The 20,418-nt window shown below is 42.7% G+C and overlaps 1 protein-coding gene across 7 annotated transcripts in view; it reads left to right on the top strand.

Annotated features, from left to right (window-relative positions):
- Positions 1–20,418, top strand: part of ptprsa (protein tyrosine phosphatase receptor type Sa) — a 212,311-nt gene that overhangs the window by 92,789 nt on the left and 99,104 nt on the right. For all 7 annotated transcript variants that reach the window (XM_084415711.1, XM_084415709.1, XM_084415710.1 and 4 more), the window contains 2 exons: positions 14,244–14,389; positions 15,463–15,604. In XM_084415711.1, the coding sequence (XP_084271837.1) occupies positions 14,244–14,389; positions 15,463–15,604 (288 nt within the window). The remainder of the gene's footprint in view (positions 1–14,243; positions 14,390–15,462; positions 15,605–20,418) is intronic.

Genomic DNA, 20,418 nt, shown 5'->3' with positions numbered 1-20,418 from the left:
CATCAGAAGAATAAAAAAGGACCCGCCGTGTGGGTTTAAGGATCTCCCCGTACACGTAGAGACGTGAAGCGCGAGATCACTGTTTATCGGATTATTTCGTCTCTCTTTACCCCCGTGCATATCTCTTCATCAGACGGATCGGGGCCTGTGCTGTCTTTTAATTTCCAAGGCTCGAAGTCAGGATTTGTTCTGCACCATTTCTCCCCTAAGATGGGTTTAGAGACGCATTAGGGAAACAAAACAAAGAGTCAAGTGAAGTAAAGAGGGGCGAGTGCGGGATGAAAGCAGAGGTAAAGCCTCCACCTACTGCTTTCAAGCCTAAAATAGGTGTAATTCAAGTGCCGCGTGAGAGATAACATGAGAATGGGCCGCTGTCAGATACGGTCTTTGTGTGCCCGACATTGTTCTGTTCTCCTATTTGTTGGTTTTGTAGGGCGGCCCAGAAGAGAAGGCAACATACATCTGATGCCTTCACTTTGAATGCAATAAGGGTGAGAAAACTATTACTAGTCGGCAGGCTGCTTGTATGTGTGAGATTATTCTGGATTCAGATTCACTTCAGATGCGTTTCTGCATTCAAAAACAGTTAGATAGAATGTATTTTCCCCCAAATTAGTTAAAAAGACGTAGTTAAAGGCCCACTGAAGTGCCTTTGAACGCGCAGCTTTGTTTGATGCGTTGACGTAATTTCCACTGAAACAGGAAGCTAAGGCGGGACATATTGAATGGCTCCTCCCCCTTTTCAAATAGCCTATAGCGTTTAGTTTACCTCACAGACTGCAAGTGGTACTTGACGGCACCATGGAAGCGAATCCGAGCGCTGATGATGCGCTGGATTCAGTAGTAGATGTGTGAATAAATTCTAGCCATTTCATTCTTAACCAACGCACAGTTGGAAAACGGAATAAAACTTGAGCGTTTGAGCAACCGAACACACATCTCCGACACACATTTCTCCGTAACGTGTGTGTCAACGGTCGCTCTGGCCATGTGGTGTTTATAGCATAGGGGGCGGAGCTTTAGATTCTAGAGAGCATTTGATTGGACAGAAGATGTGATGAGAAGCTGAAGTCCATAAAAACCTGTGATCCATTTTAGCGGAGGTGAGAGACTGAGTTTTGAATGCTTATATCTCCTAAATGTTAATTTTGTCATTGTTTTGGAGCACACCAGCTTATTCACAACCTTAAAGCTAACATATTCATACTAAAAGCTAAAAAACTTAAATTTGGATTTCAGGGGGACTTTAATAGTGAATTTTCAGACGAATGCGTTCACAGTTTGGGACGTTGTTGAGATCCGTTCTTTAGCCTCCATTTGTCGTCCGTTTATGCTCAGTGTAGTCTAGGAGAAACAATTGAGAGGGGATGTAATCACTCACTATCAGTCTTTGTTTTTTAATGGTGACACCCTCAAAATTGCTCCTGGTGTTTGTCTTGAGTCTGTGTGCGGGTCGCTGTGATTCAGATGTTTACTAGGCAGTGCACATGTTCCCAGAGCACTAATCACTCAATCCCCCCTCAAACCCCCCAGCCACCGAAAGCCTCGGCACGGCGCCGTCTGATTGGCTGCGCTGCCGTCTGCTGTGCTCTCACAGGCTCTGATCGCTAATTACTGTCTTGACAGGTTGTCGCGCAGCACAGCCGGCTAAGCGGGGGACATTTTGTTGTTGTTCTCGTGTCATTTTCAGTTTTGGAGAAGCTTTGAAACTCATTTGTGAAGTTTACTGCAAATTGAAAGTCGGTACGCAAGAGTTAAGATGCTATTTTGGAAAAGACGTTAGCACTTAAATGCTACAAGTTAGCACTTTAAGTTACAAATAAAAATAACTGATTCGTTTAAATGAACTGTTTTAGCTATTCACTATTAGACCTCCTAATGCTTCGTACGAGAGTTTAGGATCAGTCAAGCTACTTATTTTGGTAAGGAGTTGGCAGTTAAATGCACAAATTTAAGAGTTAGCGACATTTGCACAGGTTTTTTTTTTTTTTTAACTAATTCAATTACATCAACTATTTTTGTGATTCACTAAAATTAATTGGATTTTCTAATGAGAGTTTAGGATAGCCGTTTTGATTGTTGCATCAGCTAGCATGATGCTAAAGCTACGTGTGCAATACAATGTGACATAAAAACAGCAAAGTAGTGTTTTTTCTCACTTCTAATTGGGAATACGTCGCTTGTATGTACACTGAAAAAAAATGGTGTTGAAAAGCAGAAATTGCTAGTAAATCTAGCAAACAATTAGAAAAAAAAGGCAAGTAACACATCAAATTAAACAAAATGTTGAAGTAGACCAATTAAAATAATGTTTTATTTGCAACTTCATAACAGTTTTACAGCGTAGTTAAGCTAGGAGCATTGCTGGTAGTTAACAGCTCCCAACACTGATATATTAATCAATTTCTGTACTTTTTTTCTTCTTAATATCTCATTTCACTCTGAAATGCATAAATTACGGACATAAATTGGGTCGCATACTGACTTTAAATCACTTTTGTTCTCGTAAGCCCCTGTGTAAGGTGATGTGCACATGACTGTGGTGGTTTTGTCATTCAGCTGAACCACACACACACAGGCTTTTATTTCGACACAGACACAAAGCGAGTGGATGTCACCTCTGCGAGAGGTTGCCAACTGCATGATGTCATCCTCACCGCCTCCCTCGGCTCGCTCTTGTGCTCATAAATCAACATGTGGAGGAGACGTTTTTAATCAAAAAGAAAAAAGGGCTGTGAATAAATCTGGCCTGTGGTAATAAAGCTGGGGGCTTGTTTTTGTGTGTGTGCGTGTGTGTGTGTCTGTGCAGAAAGTCCAGTGGCTTTACATTTACACAATTAGCTTATGAGTACACACACACACACACACACACACACACACACACATTCAGGCACGCACATACACCTCACACACACCCACACACACCTCACGCACACACACCTCACGCACACATACATATACAGACACACACCTCACACGCGCACACACAAGTCATACACACACACACACACACACACATCACGCACACATACATACACAGACACACACCTCACACACACACACCTCACACGTGCACACACATCTCACACACACACACACCTCACAAGCACACCTCTCTCACACACACACACACTCACACAAACACTCACGCAAACACACACACTCTCATACACATACACGCTCACGCACACAAACAAACTCTGACGCACGCACACTCACACTCGCACGCACCTCACACACAGACACTCACACACACTCTCTCACAGACACACACTCACACACACTTACAATCTCACACACAAACACACACACTCTCTCTCTCACAGACACACTTTCACACACACATACTCTCTCACACACACACACACACACATACACACATACAATCTCACACAGACATACACTCTCACAGACACACTCTCACACACAGGCACACACACACACACACACACACACTCTCTCACAGACACACACTCACACACATACTCTCACACACACACATACAATCTCACACACAGACACACACATTCTGTCACAGACACACACTCACACACAGGCACACATACACACACACACACTCTCTCACAGACACACTCACACACATACTCTCACACACACACATACAATCTCACACACAGACACACACACTCTGTCACAGACACACACTCACACACATACTCTCACACACACATACAATCTCACACACAGACACACACACTCACACACACACACTCACACACACATACTCACACACACATACAATCTCTCACACACACACACTCACACACACACACTCACACACATACTCTCACAGACACATACAATCTCTCTCACACACACACGCACACACACACACACAGTCTCCATCCTCACTATATAAGAACAGTTTTAGTACAGTGTGTCCAGACTCTTGATTGGTATGTATCAGCATTACATCAACCCTCTTATTAGTCCGCATCCTTCACTCCGGGACAAGGCGTCAGACGGGGGTCCGTTTTCCCACAATCCTCCACTCGAGCTCTAAAAACAGTCGGATCGGCCTGGGCGCGCCTCCGTCTGACCACACAACACCCACTCTGAGCCTCTCGCCCCCTGAAAACCTCCAGCGTCCAGAGACACCCTGTCCAGCGCCGCGTCGACCGGACCCAAATATCCCGTGTCGAAACTGTACACCACAATCTGCACAATGCTCAAGAACACAGGCCCGTGTTATTCCGAGTTACTATGATTTCCTGTGGCCATTGCTATATTTGACCCTGGATCACAAAACCGGTCATACGGGTAAATTTTTTAAAACTGAGATGTATACATCACCTGAAAGCTGAATAAATAAGCTTTCCAGTGATGTGTGGTTTGTTAGGATACAACTATTGAAAATCTGGAATCTGAGGATGCAAAACAATCGAAACATTGAGAAAATCTCCTTTAAAGTTGTGCATTTATGTTGGCGATTGTGCTGCATTCACTCACAAAAATAAACTTTTTATATATTTGCGGAAGAACATGATCTTTACTTAATATCCTAATGATTTTTGGCATAAAAGAAAAATTTATAATTTTGACCCATACAATGTATTGTTGGCTATTGCCACAGATATACCAGTGCGACTCGAGACTGGTGACGTGGTCCAGGGTCTCATATTAGAAACCCCGCCAGAGGCTTGTTTGTTGTCGTTCCTCAGAGCGATGCTCGCTCCGCCCTGATATTTCGGGAGACGGCGTGCCACGGGACGCTGTAGCGTTTAGCAATCTCCTTAAGTGTCTGCATGCAGCCTGCGCCCTTGCCAGATCCCCTCCGCTTTGATTGACTCGGGCAGAAAGTGACGAGAGCGATTTCAATAATTTATTTTTCCTTTGAAGCTTCCAAGTGAGAGATTTCAGTCCCCTGAGGGAAAGAACCCCCGCCTTCGTCTTGTCTCTTTAAAGTTATCAGCTAAAAGGCCCCGAATCTCCCTCATTACCTGGCTTGTACAGTGTGCAGGTTTAACCTCCCCAGCGCAGCTCCATGGCCGAAGTAAATCTCAGATTTTCACCACTCGAGGTGATAAAAAAGTTATTTATCCATTTATCTATCTAACAAATCATATTGATGATTATATTTAATCATCCACACCAAGCTCAGGTTAGTTGTTAAAGGGTAACTAAACCCCTGGTCAGAGCCTGACTCCACCCACTGGCAATATTTGAAAAATGCTAGAAAAGTGGGCAGACCCCAACGGAGATAGAGGGGACGAACCGTGAGCGGAAGGGCGTGCACCTGAGAGTCCTGCTGTCAGACTGTCTAAAATGGAGAGTTTGCTCACAGGGTCGCAAGACGACGTAAATATGCATCTGATGAGTTTTATCGAGTTGATGTCAATAGCGCGCGCTCTGTATAGGCATATTCATATTTTGCAGCTCTGTGAAAAAATCCAGCAAAATGCGCCGACGCGTTTGTCGACCCCAGAGGATTAACTTTAGCCTAACCATAAATTGTGATTAAAATATATATGATCACTCACATCAAGACGCCGCTGCGGTGGTGGAGTCCATGCAGGATCGAGGAACAGCGTTTGGCACTGCGTCGCTGTTCAGCGCGAGCTGTGTGGAGAAGCCAATGTCCACCTCTATTGTATCGTTGGAAAAGCAATTCCGCGTAAAATGCAGGTTTTACACTCACGGTCTTCCAGGCCAAGTGCATGCAAACACTGGCGCCTAATTTCCAAGTCTGCTGGAAAGCTATGCAGTTGCACCCAGCAACACTATACCTACCACTGTACTAAATACAGATAAATCTACGCTAGCTCATCCAAGGGCGTGGTGAGCTCGTACCAAGGGAGGGCGTGGTGAGCTGGAACCAGCCTACGTCACGCAGTACCGTTTACGTCACGCAGTACCGCAACATCCAATAGGAAAATTCAACTGTAGTAGCCACCGTTCAACCTGAAGAGGGCAGCACTCAGACGTTTTTACACCATATATTGTAGAATTAAAACACTTTATACCCAAATGTCAAAAATGTTACTCAAATCAATGAACAACACTAATAAACCCCCATTCTTACAGATCATTAACAAAAAAAAGTTGGTTTAGGGTTTAGTTACCCTTTAAAGGAAAAATAAACCCCGTCATCGTTTACTCGCCCTCGTGACGTTCTTTCATAGAGCAACAAAGTAGACGATTCGACGAATGTCCGTGCTGCTCTTTTCCAAGAATTGTGACTTGGCCGTATCAAGCTCAAGAAACAACAAAAAAAGCACAGTAAAAGTTTAGAGCTGAACGACTAATCATTAAAAGATCGCAATCTCGATTCAAACTCCCGTTACTAAATGCCAATGATTTGTCCGTTAAACCTTTGACAGAATCTCACCAGAACGTTCAGATCTGCACTGACCCGCTGAAAAGTTATTTGGCGCTTCAAATTACGATTGTATCAATCACATCGTTACACCACTAGGTGGCGACAAGTGGCTTAAAATGTATGTAATTGAATCATTCATTCGAGATTTGTTCAAAAACACTGATTCAGTAATTAAAGTCCCCTCGTAGTCAATAATTGTATCCCTTAAAACTCATCTTTGATCACCAAAATTACATATTTAAACGTTTTAAAAAAGTATTCATGTCTTAACTCGACACCCTTGCCTCATTTAGTATACGTGGTTCTATGAATATGCAAATTAGCACTGCCTCCACTCACTCACAGTGTTTCGACACAGTTTTCCTTGTGGTGTAAATCCAGCTTTTAATGTTGTTTATGTGTTTTTGTGGTGTTTTTAATACGCTTTAAGACAAACCATGTGTAAGTTCATAAGTCGACACCATTGCTGAGTATTTTCTCCTTAAAACTGCAGTGAACCAAAGACAGTCTCAAACACACGCTTTGAAATCGCTGGTGTTTCTGACGTCACAAACTACCTTGTAACCAATCAGATCAACGTGTGATCGTCAACCAGTGGATCTCTGAGCTGAGTGAGTGAGTGGAGGCAGGGCTCATTTGCATATTCATAGAGCCGCGCATACTAAATGAGGCAAGGGTGTCGAGTTACATTCAAGCTATTTTAAGGCATGAAGAAATTTTGTTTCTAAAAAAATTATTTTGGTGATTAAAGATGAGTTTTAAAGGGATAGTTCACCCAAAAATGAAAATTCTATCATTGTTTACTCACCCTCAAGTTGTTCCAAACCTGTATGAGTTTCTTTGTTCTGCTGAACACAAAGGAAGATATTTGGAAGAATGTTTGTAATCAACAGATCTCGGTCCCCATTGACTACCATAGTAGGAAAAAAATATACTATGGAAGTCAATGGGGACCGAGATCTGTTTGGTTACAAACATTCTTCCAAATATCTTCCTTTGTGTTCAGCAGAACAAAGAAACTCATACAGGTTTGGAACAACTTGAGGGTGAGTAAACAATGATAGAATTTTCATTTTTGGGTGAACTATCCCTTTAAGGAATACAATAATTAACAACAGGGGGACTTTAAGTTATTCATTTGATTGTGTTGACATTGTTGTATGTATAGCGAGGCCAAAGACCAATTTTCAGCCAAGGCTGGACAATAAAGTACAACTAAACTAAATATGTTGACATGTGCAAAGTTATTAGCTTCGGCAAATAATCATGCAAATATTGTAATAATTAAATACGCCGGCGCTCTAAGTTGGACGCTAATTTCTGCCAATTTGCATGTGTCAAAAGTATGCAAAAGCACAACTGAGATACCAGACTTTCGAAGTAAAGGACTTACATTCCTGTCCATTTCTCATGCAAATCTATCGCATGACTTCTGGAGACTTAAAATACAGTGCACAAGTCATTTGGTGCAACTCTGTTGCTTTTAAATGTGCTTGACTTGACTTGACTATTATTATGGGCACTTTTTGGTTGTTTTTGGCGCTTGAAAGCTCCTGATCACTATAGGCTACACTTCAGTTGTATGGAAAAGAGTGGCTTGAAGATCCGTCAAAATATCTTCTTTTATGTTCCGCAGAAGACAACAGACATGAGTGTGTGTAGATGACAGCATTTTCATCTCTTTAAAATCCTCCAGTAGACGCTTGACCAGCAGATGGCGCCTCGTGGATCGCGTCACCTCCACCTGCTGGATATTACACTCGCACACACACACACACTTTCCCTGAACAGCTCAGATTAATCATGAAGCAGTTTAGCTGGCTCGGATTTGCTGAATGTCAAAAATGATTATTGCATGTCACCTCTGTGATCCAGCATCAGCGACTGAGCCCTTTCCCAGAGTCCCATCAGACTCAATAGATTGAAAAGCCTTTCTTTGTGGCTCCACGATCAAATTCGGTTTATTTCTGCCTAAACAGTTCATCAAGACAGTATTGCAAGTACTGAGGTGGATATGTGATGATTTTTGATCAAAACCCAGACGTTTTAGTTTGTTTATTGTTCTCATTTGCATAATTGATGTCACGGCGACAATTAAAAGCGGTCAGGCATTGAGTTCAAGCCTGACTGACACGATGATGTTTGTGGCGCTTACACTTCTTCAGCAGTATTTGTGTTTTAGCGCACATCCTGCTGGGTCTTTCACATCTGTCTTTTATAGTTTTATCATGATCTCATTGCAAAGTAAGAAATTTTTTTGTTTTGTGAGATTCCCACAGTCCACTCCGAGGTCTTCAACCCTCGAGCGATCGCAGGTGTCTGTTTTTACGAGGTCTGTCAACAAGTACCAATCGCCCGAGGACGCCGCAAATCACTGTAGATTGTTGCAATTTCCTCCTCGTCTCAGTTGCAAAATTGGCCTTATTGTTAAAGTTAATTTCCTAAAGCTCTCGGTAGACTTTGACTTGCTCACCCCACACCTGCTAAAGATTTGCAGAAAACAGCGGCTCATTAGGGGTCGGCCTGAAGTATCATAATCAGCGGTAATTGTAGTAATATGACAGGAGAATTGTGGGAAGAGGACAAGCACAGCGGGACCAAACAAGTCACTTCCCGTTGTTTGCATATCTTTATAAGCTTTTGTTCAATTAAGTCCTTTTTTTTTTCTCCTTTATAACAAAAATCTAAATAGACACACCAGACAATGTTTGATATGCACATTAAAAATAAGAGATGGAATGAGCTGATCATTATGAGAAGAAAAAGTAAACCACTAAATCATAGTCTAACTTTATTTATTTATTTATTTATGTATTTATTTTAAAAATGAAAAGTCGTAAAAAAAAATACAAAAAACGGTGCAGTCTCAATTGTTTTTATTAATAAATTATTTATTATTATTATTATTATTATTATTATTACTCATAAGACTGAAAACTCATTGTATTAAAGAAACCGGTGCATGCGACACAAATGGCAATGTTCAGGAGGTATCAATTCTGATTTTATTCATTTTTATTATTTTATTGTATTATTGTTATTATTAAAACCGAAAAGCCGTTATATTTAAGAATCTGGTGCAGCTGGTGGTTATGTTATGTTATGTTATGTTATGTTATGTTATGTCATGTCATGTCATGTCATGTTATGTTGTTATATGTCATATGTCATGTAAGGTCATGTTATGATGTTATGTTATGTTATGTTATGTTATGTTATGTTATGTTATGTTATGTTATGTTATGTTATGTTATGTTATGTGTCATGTAAGGTCATGTTATTTGTTCTATGTTGTTAATATGTTATGTAGTTTCAAGGCTTGATGTTATGTCATATTATATGTTAAGACATTATCTAATAGAAACCGGCGTGTTAGTCCCGATTGGCGCTGTCATGCTCGCCTGTGAAAGACCCAAATGACCCGCTTAGGGTTAATGATGACCTCATGAAAACATCTGCACAGAAACCACATTCGACCTTTACTGCCATCTGTCTAGAAATCATTTCTGAGTCGATTTAGTTGCTCACAGATGCTCCACAACTGCGTCTCTGAGTAATGCTCTGCATTATGCCACATAACCAGATATTTATATCGCGCGTTTCCCCCTCCGTCCTTTTATCGCTCCTCCACATGCTCTCCTGGTCGGGACTGTAAGTCTTCTGCATCTTCTGATGAAGCCTTCACTGCAGTCGATTAGCTAGTTAAAGAACGCCCGTCTCGCGCGTGTTGCTATGGCGATGTCTGAAGTCAGATCTGCTGACCGATAGGCGTGTTGGCTTCGTGTGGCCGGAGAGAGAACGAGAGAGAGTCCAATTGGGAGGACGAGCCGCGGTCGGTCTGAAGTCAGTCGAGCACACGGCCACAAATCTCTGTGTTCAAGCAGGCGAAGCTAAACCTGCGGCGGTCCTTTTCCTCTCACCAGGACTTTCTCTCCTAGTTTTACTCGTTTTAGCGTCACAAAGACTTTCAGTTAAGTCTACAAGAACTGTCATTTTTGTGGTTTGCTATGAATCTAAAGATCTTCTTCACACCTAGGCAAACGCACTTTCCATAATGTTAGTGTCGAACCCCGCTCTTGTTACTTTAAGAGCAGGTGCTTGGCTTGCATGTAGATGCTGGTTTAGAGTCCAAACGTTACAGATGTTTTGGCCGGAACATGTTGCTCACATTGATTTCCCAAATTACAGCCACTTAGGACATTATCCGGCACTGGGATCCCCGTAATTGCCTTTTTCAGAGGTAAAGTACGTACGATACCGAAATGTGCCTTTTTACCCTTTCAGATAAGCCTCAATCAGTGGTTGAAAGGTGGCTATTTTAAACAAGATGGGCGTCAAGTGATGCTCTCTCCCCTTTCCTAAAACGCCCCTGATGGGCTGCCATTTTTTGCGCCTGCATTTTTCTAATTCTCGGCATAATGGAGCTGTTTTTATAAGCTTTGGAAGGTTTCTTTTTTTCCCCCCGATGATTGTGGTTAGTCATCCGTCACCCCGAGCCTCCCATTATAGGAGACTCGCCAAAATGGAGGCGACAGAATCATGTTATTATAAACGCGAGAAAAAGAGTCTGAAAGGAGATAAAGCATGTCCTTACACACGACATGAAAATAAATAATATATACAGTATGTATGTATATCACCATTTGTTTGGCACATCTGTGCTTGGTGCTGTCAGGAAAATGAAAACATATGGAATTATTTCTCCTTCGTAGTGTCGGCCAGCGGAAAGGTTAATTGTGTGAGTGATCCTCTTTGTCTCGTGAAGTCTCAGCTCGTCAAAGCTTCTCTATTACACTCTCAAGCTCTCTGTCAGAAAATCCATAACTGACTGCGCTGTAGGCCGTCGCTTGTGGCCGCTAACGCTCATGGGTAAAGCATCGATACCCAGCCGGCGGGAATGTGTGTCCTCGGGCTACACAGACACTGAACAGAGAGGTTACACAGCAGAGGTTAAACCATAGCGAGCTAGTCAATCCATCACTCACGGATGGTTTTTATGACCTTCGTCTTGTAGTGGAGATGCGCGATTAATCGTTAAAATATAGCGATCTCGATTCAAAACACCCACGCAATCTCATTCCTAAACGACAATGATTGTGGCTGTGTCTATTAAACCTTTGACAAAATCACAGCGGACATTCAGATCTGCGTTTGATCCAGAGAGATCCCTGCGACTCATTTCCGGCATATGGCACGACCCCCCAAATATATATATATTTTTTTCGTAAGCCACCTGACGCGGGTTCGTTCATTCAAGAGTATTCACTGGACGAAAGTGAAAGTGATGTAGTTGAGGGTGATGAAAAAGGAGAGACGAGGGTCACCAGAAATTACGAACGCAAGAAAACGTATTTGAAAAGTGTGATAATACGGCTTGTGATCGGTTCACCCGAAAACGCATCTTGATATCCGGCTTTTTCTCTCGCTCGCTCGATTTCTGCGATATCGGTATATAATTTGCGGACGTCCGGGAGCCGCTATCAATATGCTGGAGACTCCCGGACTCTCCGGGAGTGGTGGGATGTCTGACACAGTATTGTTTTTTTCTGTGTTACAAATATTCGTATTAACATAGAAGAACTGGGATAAAAGTTTATAGTTCGCATATAAACACCGATGTCTACGGTAGTGATCAAAATAGAGCAAATCACCTTTTGAAAGTAACCGTGCTTCAAATAACGTATCATTACATCATTACACCAGTAGGTGGCGACAAGTGGCTGTTATAAAAAATGTATTCGTCAGTGAATCATTCATTCAAGAGATTTGTTCAAAAACGCTGATTCATCCAGTAATGAAACAAGGGAAGTGGCCTATTTATGAGTGTGTCATTGAATCATTCACTCATACTGATTAAAAAATAATAATAATAATTTAGATTCATTAAAGGTGCATTGCGCAAGTCTCTGAGTTTTTGCAGAACTATGCCCCCTTCTGGCGACACGCGAAACTGCAACCAGAGTTGTGCACGCGGTTACGGGGAGTTTGCGTTGGGGTTTGGGATGAACTAGAAGCCGGTCTCTTTGAATCCATCTTCTACTTTTGCAAAAGTCGCTTGAGTTGTCTTCGCTGATGCGGATAATGGCGGCGAATACACAAACCTGCCAGACATAGCCAGGTGAGCGTGAACGCGCATGACGTCACGCCCAGTCGATTCCGTCCCGAATCCCTCTTATTTATTTTACTGTACAGGATTATAGAGGCAATCGCAGTGATCATAGAAGGGCTCATTCAGCCCATCAGGCAATTGTTTAAGCATGTATGGGTAAGAAAAACGGGTATTTTTAACATGAAAAGTTGCTTAATGCACCTTTAAACATTTTAAATAGACTGCAGCAATTAGCATTTGTCAGAAACTTTAGTTAGTTTAGCTGTCTGTTTAGAATTGTGGGAGAATCGCGATCTCTGTTTGATCCAAAAAAATCTTGATTCTCAATTGCCAGAATCGAGCAGCACTGATGTAACAAGTTTGTTGTTGCTTTGTTTTTGTTTTTGCTCTACCAAATAATGATGACTCATACCAACTAAATTAGTAAACCTGTGTGTGTTTGCGCTGTGAAAGTTGAACTTTCTTAACTTCATAATTGGACAGAAAGACCTCGGGCATCATCCTCTCCGCTCTCTGGAATTTCAACGGTTCAAGTGTGTTTATCCGCACCCGGAGATTCAGGGGCTCGCCTGCCTGCCTGCCCACGGGCGGTTAATAATTAATTTGCCGTGCTTGCCTGACCGTTTGATCATCTCCTCATATCTGCACGCTTTCTGGATTTTAGCATGTTCCCCTAGAGAGCCTCTTCTCATGTCTTGTTGTGTCAAGCTTGACCTACTGCCCCGCCGCGAGAAAAAAAGCGAGCGCCGGCGGAGGCCCACCAAGAAGAGTCGAGGTAGATGGCATGATAATTTGATGAGCTGGGAACAAACTGTGCTGGGTTCTGATGGAAAAAAAAAAATCACACAGTTTTATTTTCCAAAACTAGCGTAATCTACAAAGAATAAGCAGTAATGGTAGACAGAATGACAGCCCCTGGTCTCCACAAGCTGGAATCGCTAGGTCACGACAGGAAGGCAGGATGATCCATTGTTACCGACTGTCAGCCCCAACCATCTCCTGGATATCATTAGCTTACAGCTGGCGTGTCTTATACGAAACGTGCGCGGGGTTTTGGATGCTTCACCTGACAAGGGGCTTTCAAATCATGGCAGAAACACAGGTACTTTATTATTCATTGACCAATAAATTATTCACAATGGCGTCGACGTGCTTATTTTCTGTGGTGTAATTACCGGCGTGCTGAAACACAGGCACTCTCCATTGGCGCCGCCGCACGGCCGCCTTGGTTTCTCCCCAACGTTTCTGTCACAGCGGAACGGGTCTCTAGCCCACTTCAGTACTAGTCCTCTCACTCGCTTATTTAATGGTCGAATGCACTTTGAGGAACTGTTAAATTGCATGTATGTGGGTGTGTGTTCAATCACTCTGCTATTTAATTGAATTGATTTGCTGTTACAGTGGCCTTGTAGCAGCATGCAACTGTTTCTGCAGTATGCATAGTATGTACATTTTTTGTATATACTGAATGCATGACATGCTAACGATGTAAATGTTTTTCCCAAAATGCAATGTGTTCATCTTGACTTACCATTTCCGGTGTGAACAGGAAGTAATATCAGCTGTCATTTTTCTCTTTCTTGACTCATTACATGCTAATTAGAACATTCGACATGGTGAGGTTATTTGAAAACAATGTAGCATACCTCTGTTTACAACATTTAACACAACATGTAGCGTATTGTTTCAAATGCTATTTTCGACCAAATATAGAAGGCAGTATTGTAAATAGTAAGCGAGTATTCCATTAAAACTAAATGCTAATAGTATTTTGCTTTTTTTTTTCTTGTTTAGCTGCACCACAGTTTACAAAAAGACCTCAAAACATGATTGGCGTGTCCGGGGGTGTTGTGTCCTTCGTTTGCCAAGCCGCAGGTGACCCCAAGCCAAGAGTAACCTGGAACAAGAAAGGGAAGAGGGTGAACTCTCAACGCATCGAGGTAAGACTTCGTTAAGGTGCAAACATATCAATTAAATAATCAACCATTCCAGTAGTATTACTCGCAAAATGCCATTAAAAGCATCTGGAACTGTTTTTGGGTTAGTTCTCAAGTGTTTATGAAGCGCACAGCTTAGCTTCTGTGGATATTTAGCAGAGCTAGTATGTCTTATTTTCCTTGCTTGTTTGCTGTGTTCTTTTATCATAACACAGCTGGCATCTGTAGTGTCTTGATCGATGTTTAGTGTTTCTTAATTAAAACTAGCTCTGCGTTTAACCATTCTGTCACTATTCAACAAAGATGAAAAACTTCCCTCAAAAAAAGATCAACACGAAAATGCGTTGGCGTTTCCGATCCACTCGTTGGTGCAAACCCAAGAGTACGCTCAACTCGGGCTCAAATTATCATCTTCGTTGAGTTTAAAAGTCATTTTGTGAGGGGTTTGAATTAATTTGTTTCCCCCGAAGGCTTTGCTTTGATATTGATCTACACACACTTAGGACAGTGTGCCATCACTGGGCTGCTTCTCATTATCCTAGCCTTGAAAACTCACATACACACACACACAAAAAAAATGAAGAGAGTTTTGCCACTGGCTTACAAAGAGCCTCGTTCCTCTTTGTCATTCCCTATTGATTCGTGCGACTGTTTCGCTACAATGACATCAAATGCGAAAGCACCGCAGGAGCCTAATTAACTCTCTTGCATAATTTGAGCTCGCAGCAACATATAGATGTTACAGGAGCCTAAAAATAGAAGCACAACAATTTTTATCAGAATTAACCTGAAATGAGTTAGGGTTATGTTAAAAGTTAGGGATGCTGGTTGACCATGGAAGCGAGAACACTAGTACCAAAACTTTTCAATTAGGAAGTTATGTGTCATTTACCCAGACTAGAGCAACCAGGAATTAAACGCCTTGCTTTTGGGCACTTAGGATCGGTAGCGCTCCAGTTCTGGGATTGAATTCATGGCCTTTTTGTCTCTTTAACCACAAGGCAATTGTTAATGACATTTACCATGAAGCTTTTCAATGAAATATTTTGAACCCACTCTTTGTCCCGCTCACACAGACGATAGAGTTTGACGAAGGTGCGGGGGCCGTCCTGAGGATCCAGCCTCTCCGGGCGCCTCGAGACGAGAACATCTACGAGTGTGTGGCGGAGAACAGCGAAGGCGAAGACAGTGTCCAAGCTACGCTGTCGATCATTAGAGGTAAGAGTACAGTGATATGGGTTGACAGTAATTCTTGCTTCTAGAGGGCCAAATTCCTGCCTAGAAGTTTCTACACTCTCGAAAACAAAAAGGTTCAAAAGCTGTCACCAGGGCAGTACACTTTTAAAAGATACACTTTTGTACCTTATTTACCCCTAAAGGGTACATATTAGTACCTATATTGTACATAGTACCTTTTGAATGGGTACCACACTAGTGACAACTTTTTTTCCCTTTTTTTCCCCAAGAGTGTAATGTCAAGTCAAGTCAAGTCACCTTTATTTATATAGCACTTTTTACAATACAGACTGTTTCAAAGCAGCTTTACAGGGATAACAAGCAAATAATGCATCAAAGTTTGTTTCTGCTGTACAGCAGATCTAGAAGAAAATAGCATCATAGTTCCAGCTTAAGTAAGTTCAGTTATTTTTCATTTTTGTTGTAAAAAAAAAGTTATTAATTTAGTTCATTCATATAAACAGCCGCTCTGGGAAAACGGTGATGTCATCTTCCAGCTCAGTTCAGTTCTCATATAATGGTGTCAATGCAGGTAGATTAATAATATTGTTGAATATTAAGTGTCCCCAACTAAGCAAGCCAAAAGCCAAAGGCGACAGTGGCAAGGAACCAACACTTCATCAAGTGACGGAATGGAGAGGAAAAAAAAAACCTTGGGAGAAACCAGGCTCAGTCGCTCAGTTCTCCTCTGGCCCACGAACGAACAGTGTGTGATTATGATTCAGGCACCATTACATTGGATTGGAACATTCTGAATATTTATTATCGGAGTCATCACGGCAGATCCCGAGGAGCTTGATTAGTTGGTTCCGGTGTGTTTTATCAGCCTTGGAGCTGAACGCTGCTGGAGGGCGACCCTACTGGTAACAGGATTGGATTCCCCTGCTTTAAGTTTGTACTACGCATCCCCCCAGGGACCCACCAACAAGAATCCTTTAGATGTCTCACTAATTAAAACACCTGATTCATCTCTTCAGCTTCTTAGTATGATGAATTGGGAGCCATCTAAAACATTCTGAGACGTGAGGCCTGAGGACTGGAGTTGAGAAACACTGGCCTGCAGTGGACAAACTAACCAGTTTGGTTAACTTGAATGTGACCCAATATTACAGTTGCAGAAACTCTAAATCCGTCCCGGCCAGTTGCAGAACCTCTGTCGTCTTCACCATTGAGTTATTCGTTTGTTCCCCGTGCGTAGGTCCAGCCATCTGCCTTGTCATTGCCGAGCGCTGGAGCAGGCAGCTTGCAGGCTTCTTCCTGGGCCCGAACCCAAGCCGAGGGTTTTTGTAGGCAGCCCAGTTTTACATGAAAATCCTGGCTTTGGCAAGACCCATGCGGCTCAGGAAGGAACACAGGCTGTAGCACTAAGGGGAAAAAAACGACTGCCCCCCCCCCCCCCTCGCTCTCTCATCCCCATCTGCTGTGGGCCCGCATTTACATCGAGCCTTATCAGAAGAGCAAGCCCCACACACACTTGTACAAAGGCCGGCACATGTGTCCATGCGCTCCCAGAGGAGAGTGCCTCGGCTCATGAACACCTGCGTGGACTTCAATCAAAATCAATTAAACTGTCCACCATCGTCCTCACAATTTGTGGTCTCGAGCAAACTCTCCTTTCATTTTGTCCCTGGCCAACTTGTGAAGCTAGTGACTTCATTAAGTACTCAGTCACCTTGCCTTCTTCTTCAGGGTGTGTCCGCCCGACTGCGGCAGAGACAAGGCTTTGCCGTAAATCTGCCAGTGCTCTTTCTAGGGGCTTAGGTTTGTTTTTAGCTGCCTTCTGGCTGCCCACAAGAGCGGTGAGCAGAATGCTTAAGATGTGCCATCTGCTTTTCTACCGAGTCCTCTGAGAGTCCTTGGAGGAGTCTCTGAGAAAACCAAGGATAAGACACCTGCAACTGTCGGTGCTTCTCCTCTGTCACTTCGGGTGTTGAACCCGTTCTCTGCTTTCTTCTCTTAAAGCCTCGCTGTTTTCCTCTTCATTCTGACCCTGGCTTTGAGCCCGTCTTGGCAGTCTTGTCCACCACTGACCCAGAGCTAGCACTTCATAGAGTCCAACAGCAACAGCAGCCCAGGTTTGGCCATCTGCTCGCACCCTGCGAGGTGTCAGACGTTTGCACACTTCTTTACACATTCAGGTGTGTCTGGCCTTAACTTGCCCCTGCTCACGCTGTGAGAATGCTGGGTTCAGGGTGCTGGCCAACAAAAGATGAAAACGGTAACGCTGGACGCGTTTGGCATCGTGCAACTCAAATCCAAAGGTGTCAGACCACCTTTCCAAAACATAAGCTCTCGTCCAAAACCTTATACTTTTTTTATAGTTTCATAGTAGGCTAACTCCAGATGTGAAGGCTTTTGCAGGAGCTAGCATATGATGCCTATTTTGTGGATAAGGCAATCCCAGAATGCACAGTGGGGAAAAAAAGTCCATCCAAGATGGCAACGAGGCCAGTTATATTTTAACCAATATAGTACTAGCTTTTTTATTATTTTACTTCATACATGAATTAATGTTTACGGATAAAACTTAAAACTTAAGTTCCTCTAAACGTAAAAAAAAAAAAAATAATCTCCACACAACCACTGGTTTGCATGATAATTCCTTTATTTGTTATCATATTTTACAGAATAGCATATTTTATATAGTTTTGAATACTTATTACATGCATTTAAGCTCATTTAACAAATATTAGAAGCGAAAATGAAACATTTAGAAGTAATTCAAGTGTAATCAACCAGTCTCTGTTGTCCTGTGACTCACATCGCACCCCTGTATGTTGCTTTGCATAAAGTTAAATGATATACAGAACAATAACATATTTATAGATACAAAACATTTACACAAAGCTGTATTTTACTGAAGACACGCACCAGTTTGAAGGCGCTGCAATGTTCTGAGGTCGTAAAAAGCCAGCGATAAATAACTCAACCTCTGGGTTGTTACGTCTGACCCAGGAGCTGGGTTACACAAAAACTACACAAACACTGGGTTGTTACGTCTGACCCAGGATCTGGGTAACACAAAAACAAAACAAACACTGTGTTGTTACTGTACGTCTGACCCAGGATCTGGGTAACACAAAAACTACACAAACACTGGGTTGTTACATCTGACCCCGGAGCTAGGTAACACAAAAACTACCCAAACACTGGGTTGTCGTGTCTGACCCAGGAGCTAGGTAACACAAAAACTACCCAAACACTGGGTTGTTACGTCTGACCCAGGATCTGGGTAACACAAAAACAAAACAAACACTGTGTTGTTATGTCTGACCCAGGATCTGGGTAACACAAAAACTACCCAAACACTGGGTTGTCGTGTCTGACCCCGGAGCTGGATAACACAAAAACTACCCAAACACTGGGTTGTTACGTCTGACCCAGGATCTGGGTAACACAAAAACAAAACAAACACTGTGTTGTTATGTCTGACCCAGGATCTGGGTAACACAAAAACTACACAAACACTGGGTTGTTACATCTGACCCCGGAGCTAGGTAACACAAAAACTACCCAAACACTGGGTTGTTACGTCTGACCCAGGATCTGGGTAACACAAAAACAAAACAAACACTGTGTTGTTACGTCTGACCCAGGATCTGGGTAACACAAAAACAAAACAAACACTGGGTTGTTACGTCTGACCCAGGATCTGGGTAACACAAAAACAAAACAAACACTGGGTTGTTACGTCTGACCCAGGAGCTGGGTTACACAAAAACTACCCAAACACTGGAAAAAAAAAATATATATATATATCTTTTTGTCAGTTTGTCTTGCTTTCTTCACCTCTTCTCATCTCTAATCTCATCCTTCACTTCCAGAGTTTGCACTGTGACCCATCCTCCTTCAAACTCTGAGCGCAGGAACTCGTTAGCACTGCAGAGCGCCAGAGAGGATGATCTCACTACTGCCCATGCCCGTTTGATCAGACGCTTTTAATTGGCTGCTACCCTGCAGGACGAGCCGCGTTTGTTCTGCCGCTCCTCGCGCCGTTTTAATTGGACTGTTCTAAACCCAGACGCTCGCCGCGGAGCCCCTTTTATTAGCCATTTCTTTTTCACAGCTTTGGCACTGCCATTTCCAAATTCGTCCCTGTCTTGTTTCGTCCCGCTCAAGCGCAGTTTGAGGAATCTTAATGTCACTTTTCTCTCTCTGTGTCTGGTTTGAAGAGTCATTTCCTCAGAGATGCTCAGCACTTTTTGGATCTATACAACAGAGTTCGATTCATGACCTTGCATATTTCTCTTTCTCTCTCTATATATGATATTTAATTCTATTCTTTAAAACTCATAAGACGTATTTGTAGGCCGGTTATGAGAGACGTTGCCCGATTTTCCCCAGCTCAGTTTGGTGGATCAGGGTTAAACGTCTCTCCACATACCTGATAAACCATAGCATTGGATGCTCGGCCCCCGGGGGATTGTGGGTATTGGTTCTTAAAGCCCCGCCATGAGTGATTTTAAGTAAAAGAGCACAGCTGATTACCACTCCAGCTGTTCTCCGGTGGAAACGCCTGCGTCCAGTAGCGAAAAGTGCATTATAAAACATCAGTGCGCTGGAGGCTGTAGACACAGACCACTACTTCCACAGCATGTGGCTACGATTGAGACGCGAGGCATAAGAACAATGCTAAAGGTGAGCTGAAGCTACATTATCAGCACATTATGTTTAACGCAGTTTTTTTACTGGCTTCAAGTCTCGCCAGTCTCTTTCTCCTCTTCTATTGATTCTTCTCTCCGAATAATCTCTCTGTCTATGGCTGATCCCCGTTGGGTCAATATGAGGCTGTAATT

This window comes from Rutilus rutilus (genome assembly GCF_951802725.1).
Source record: "Rutilus rutilus genome assembly, chromosome: 8".
Taxonomy (NCBI): Eukaryota; Metazoa; Chordata; class Actinopteri; order Cypriniformes; family Leuciscidae; genus Rutilus; species Rutilus rutilus.
This window is presented reverse-complemented; position numbering and strand designations above follow the sequence as displayed.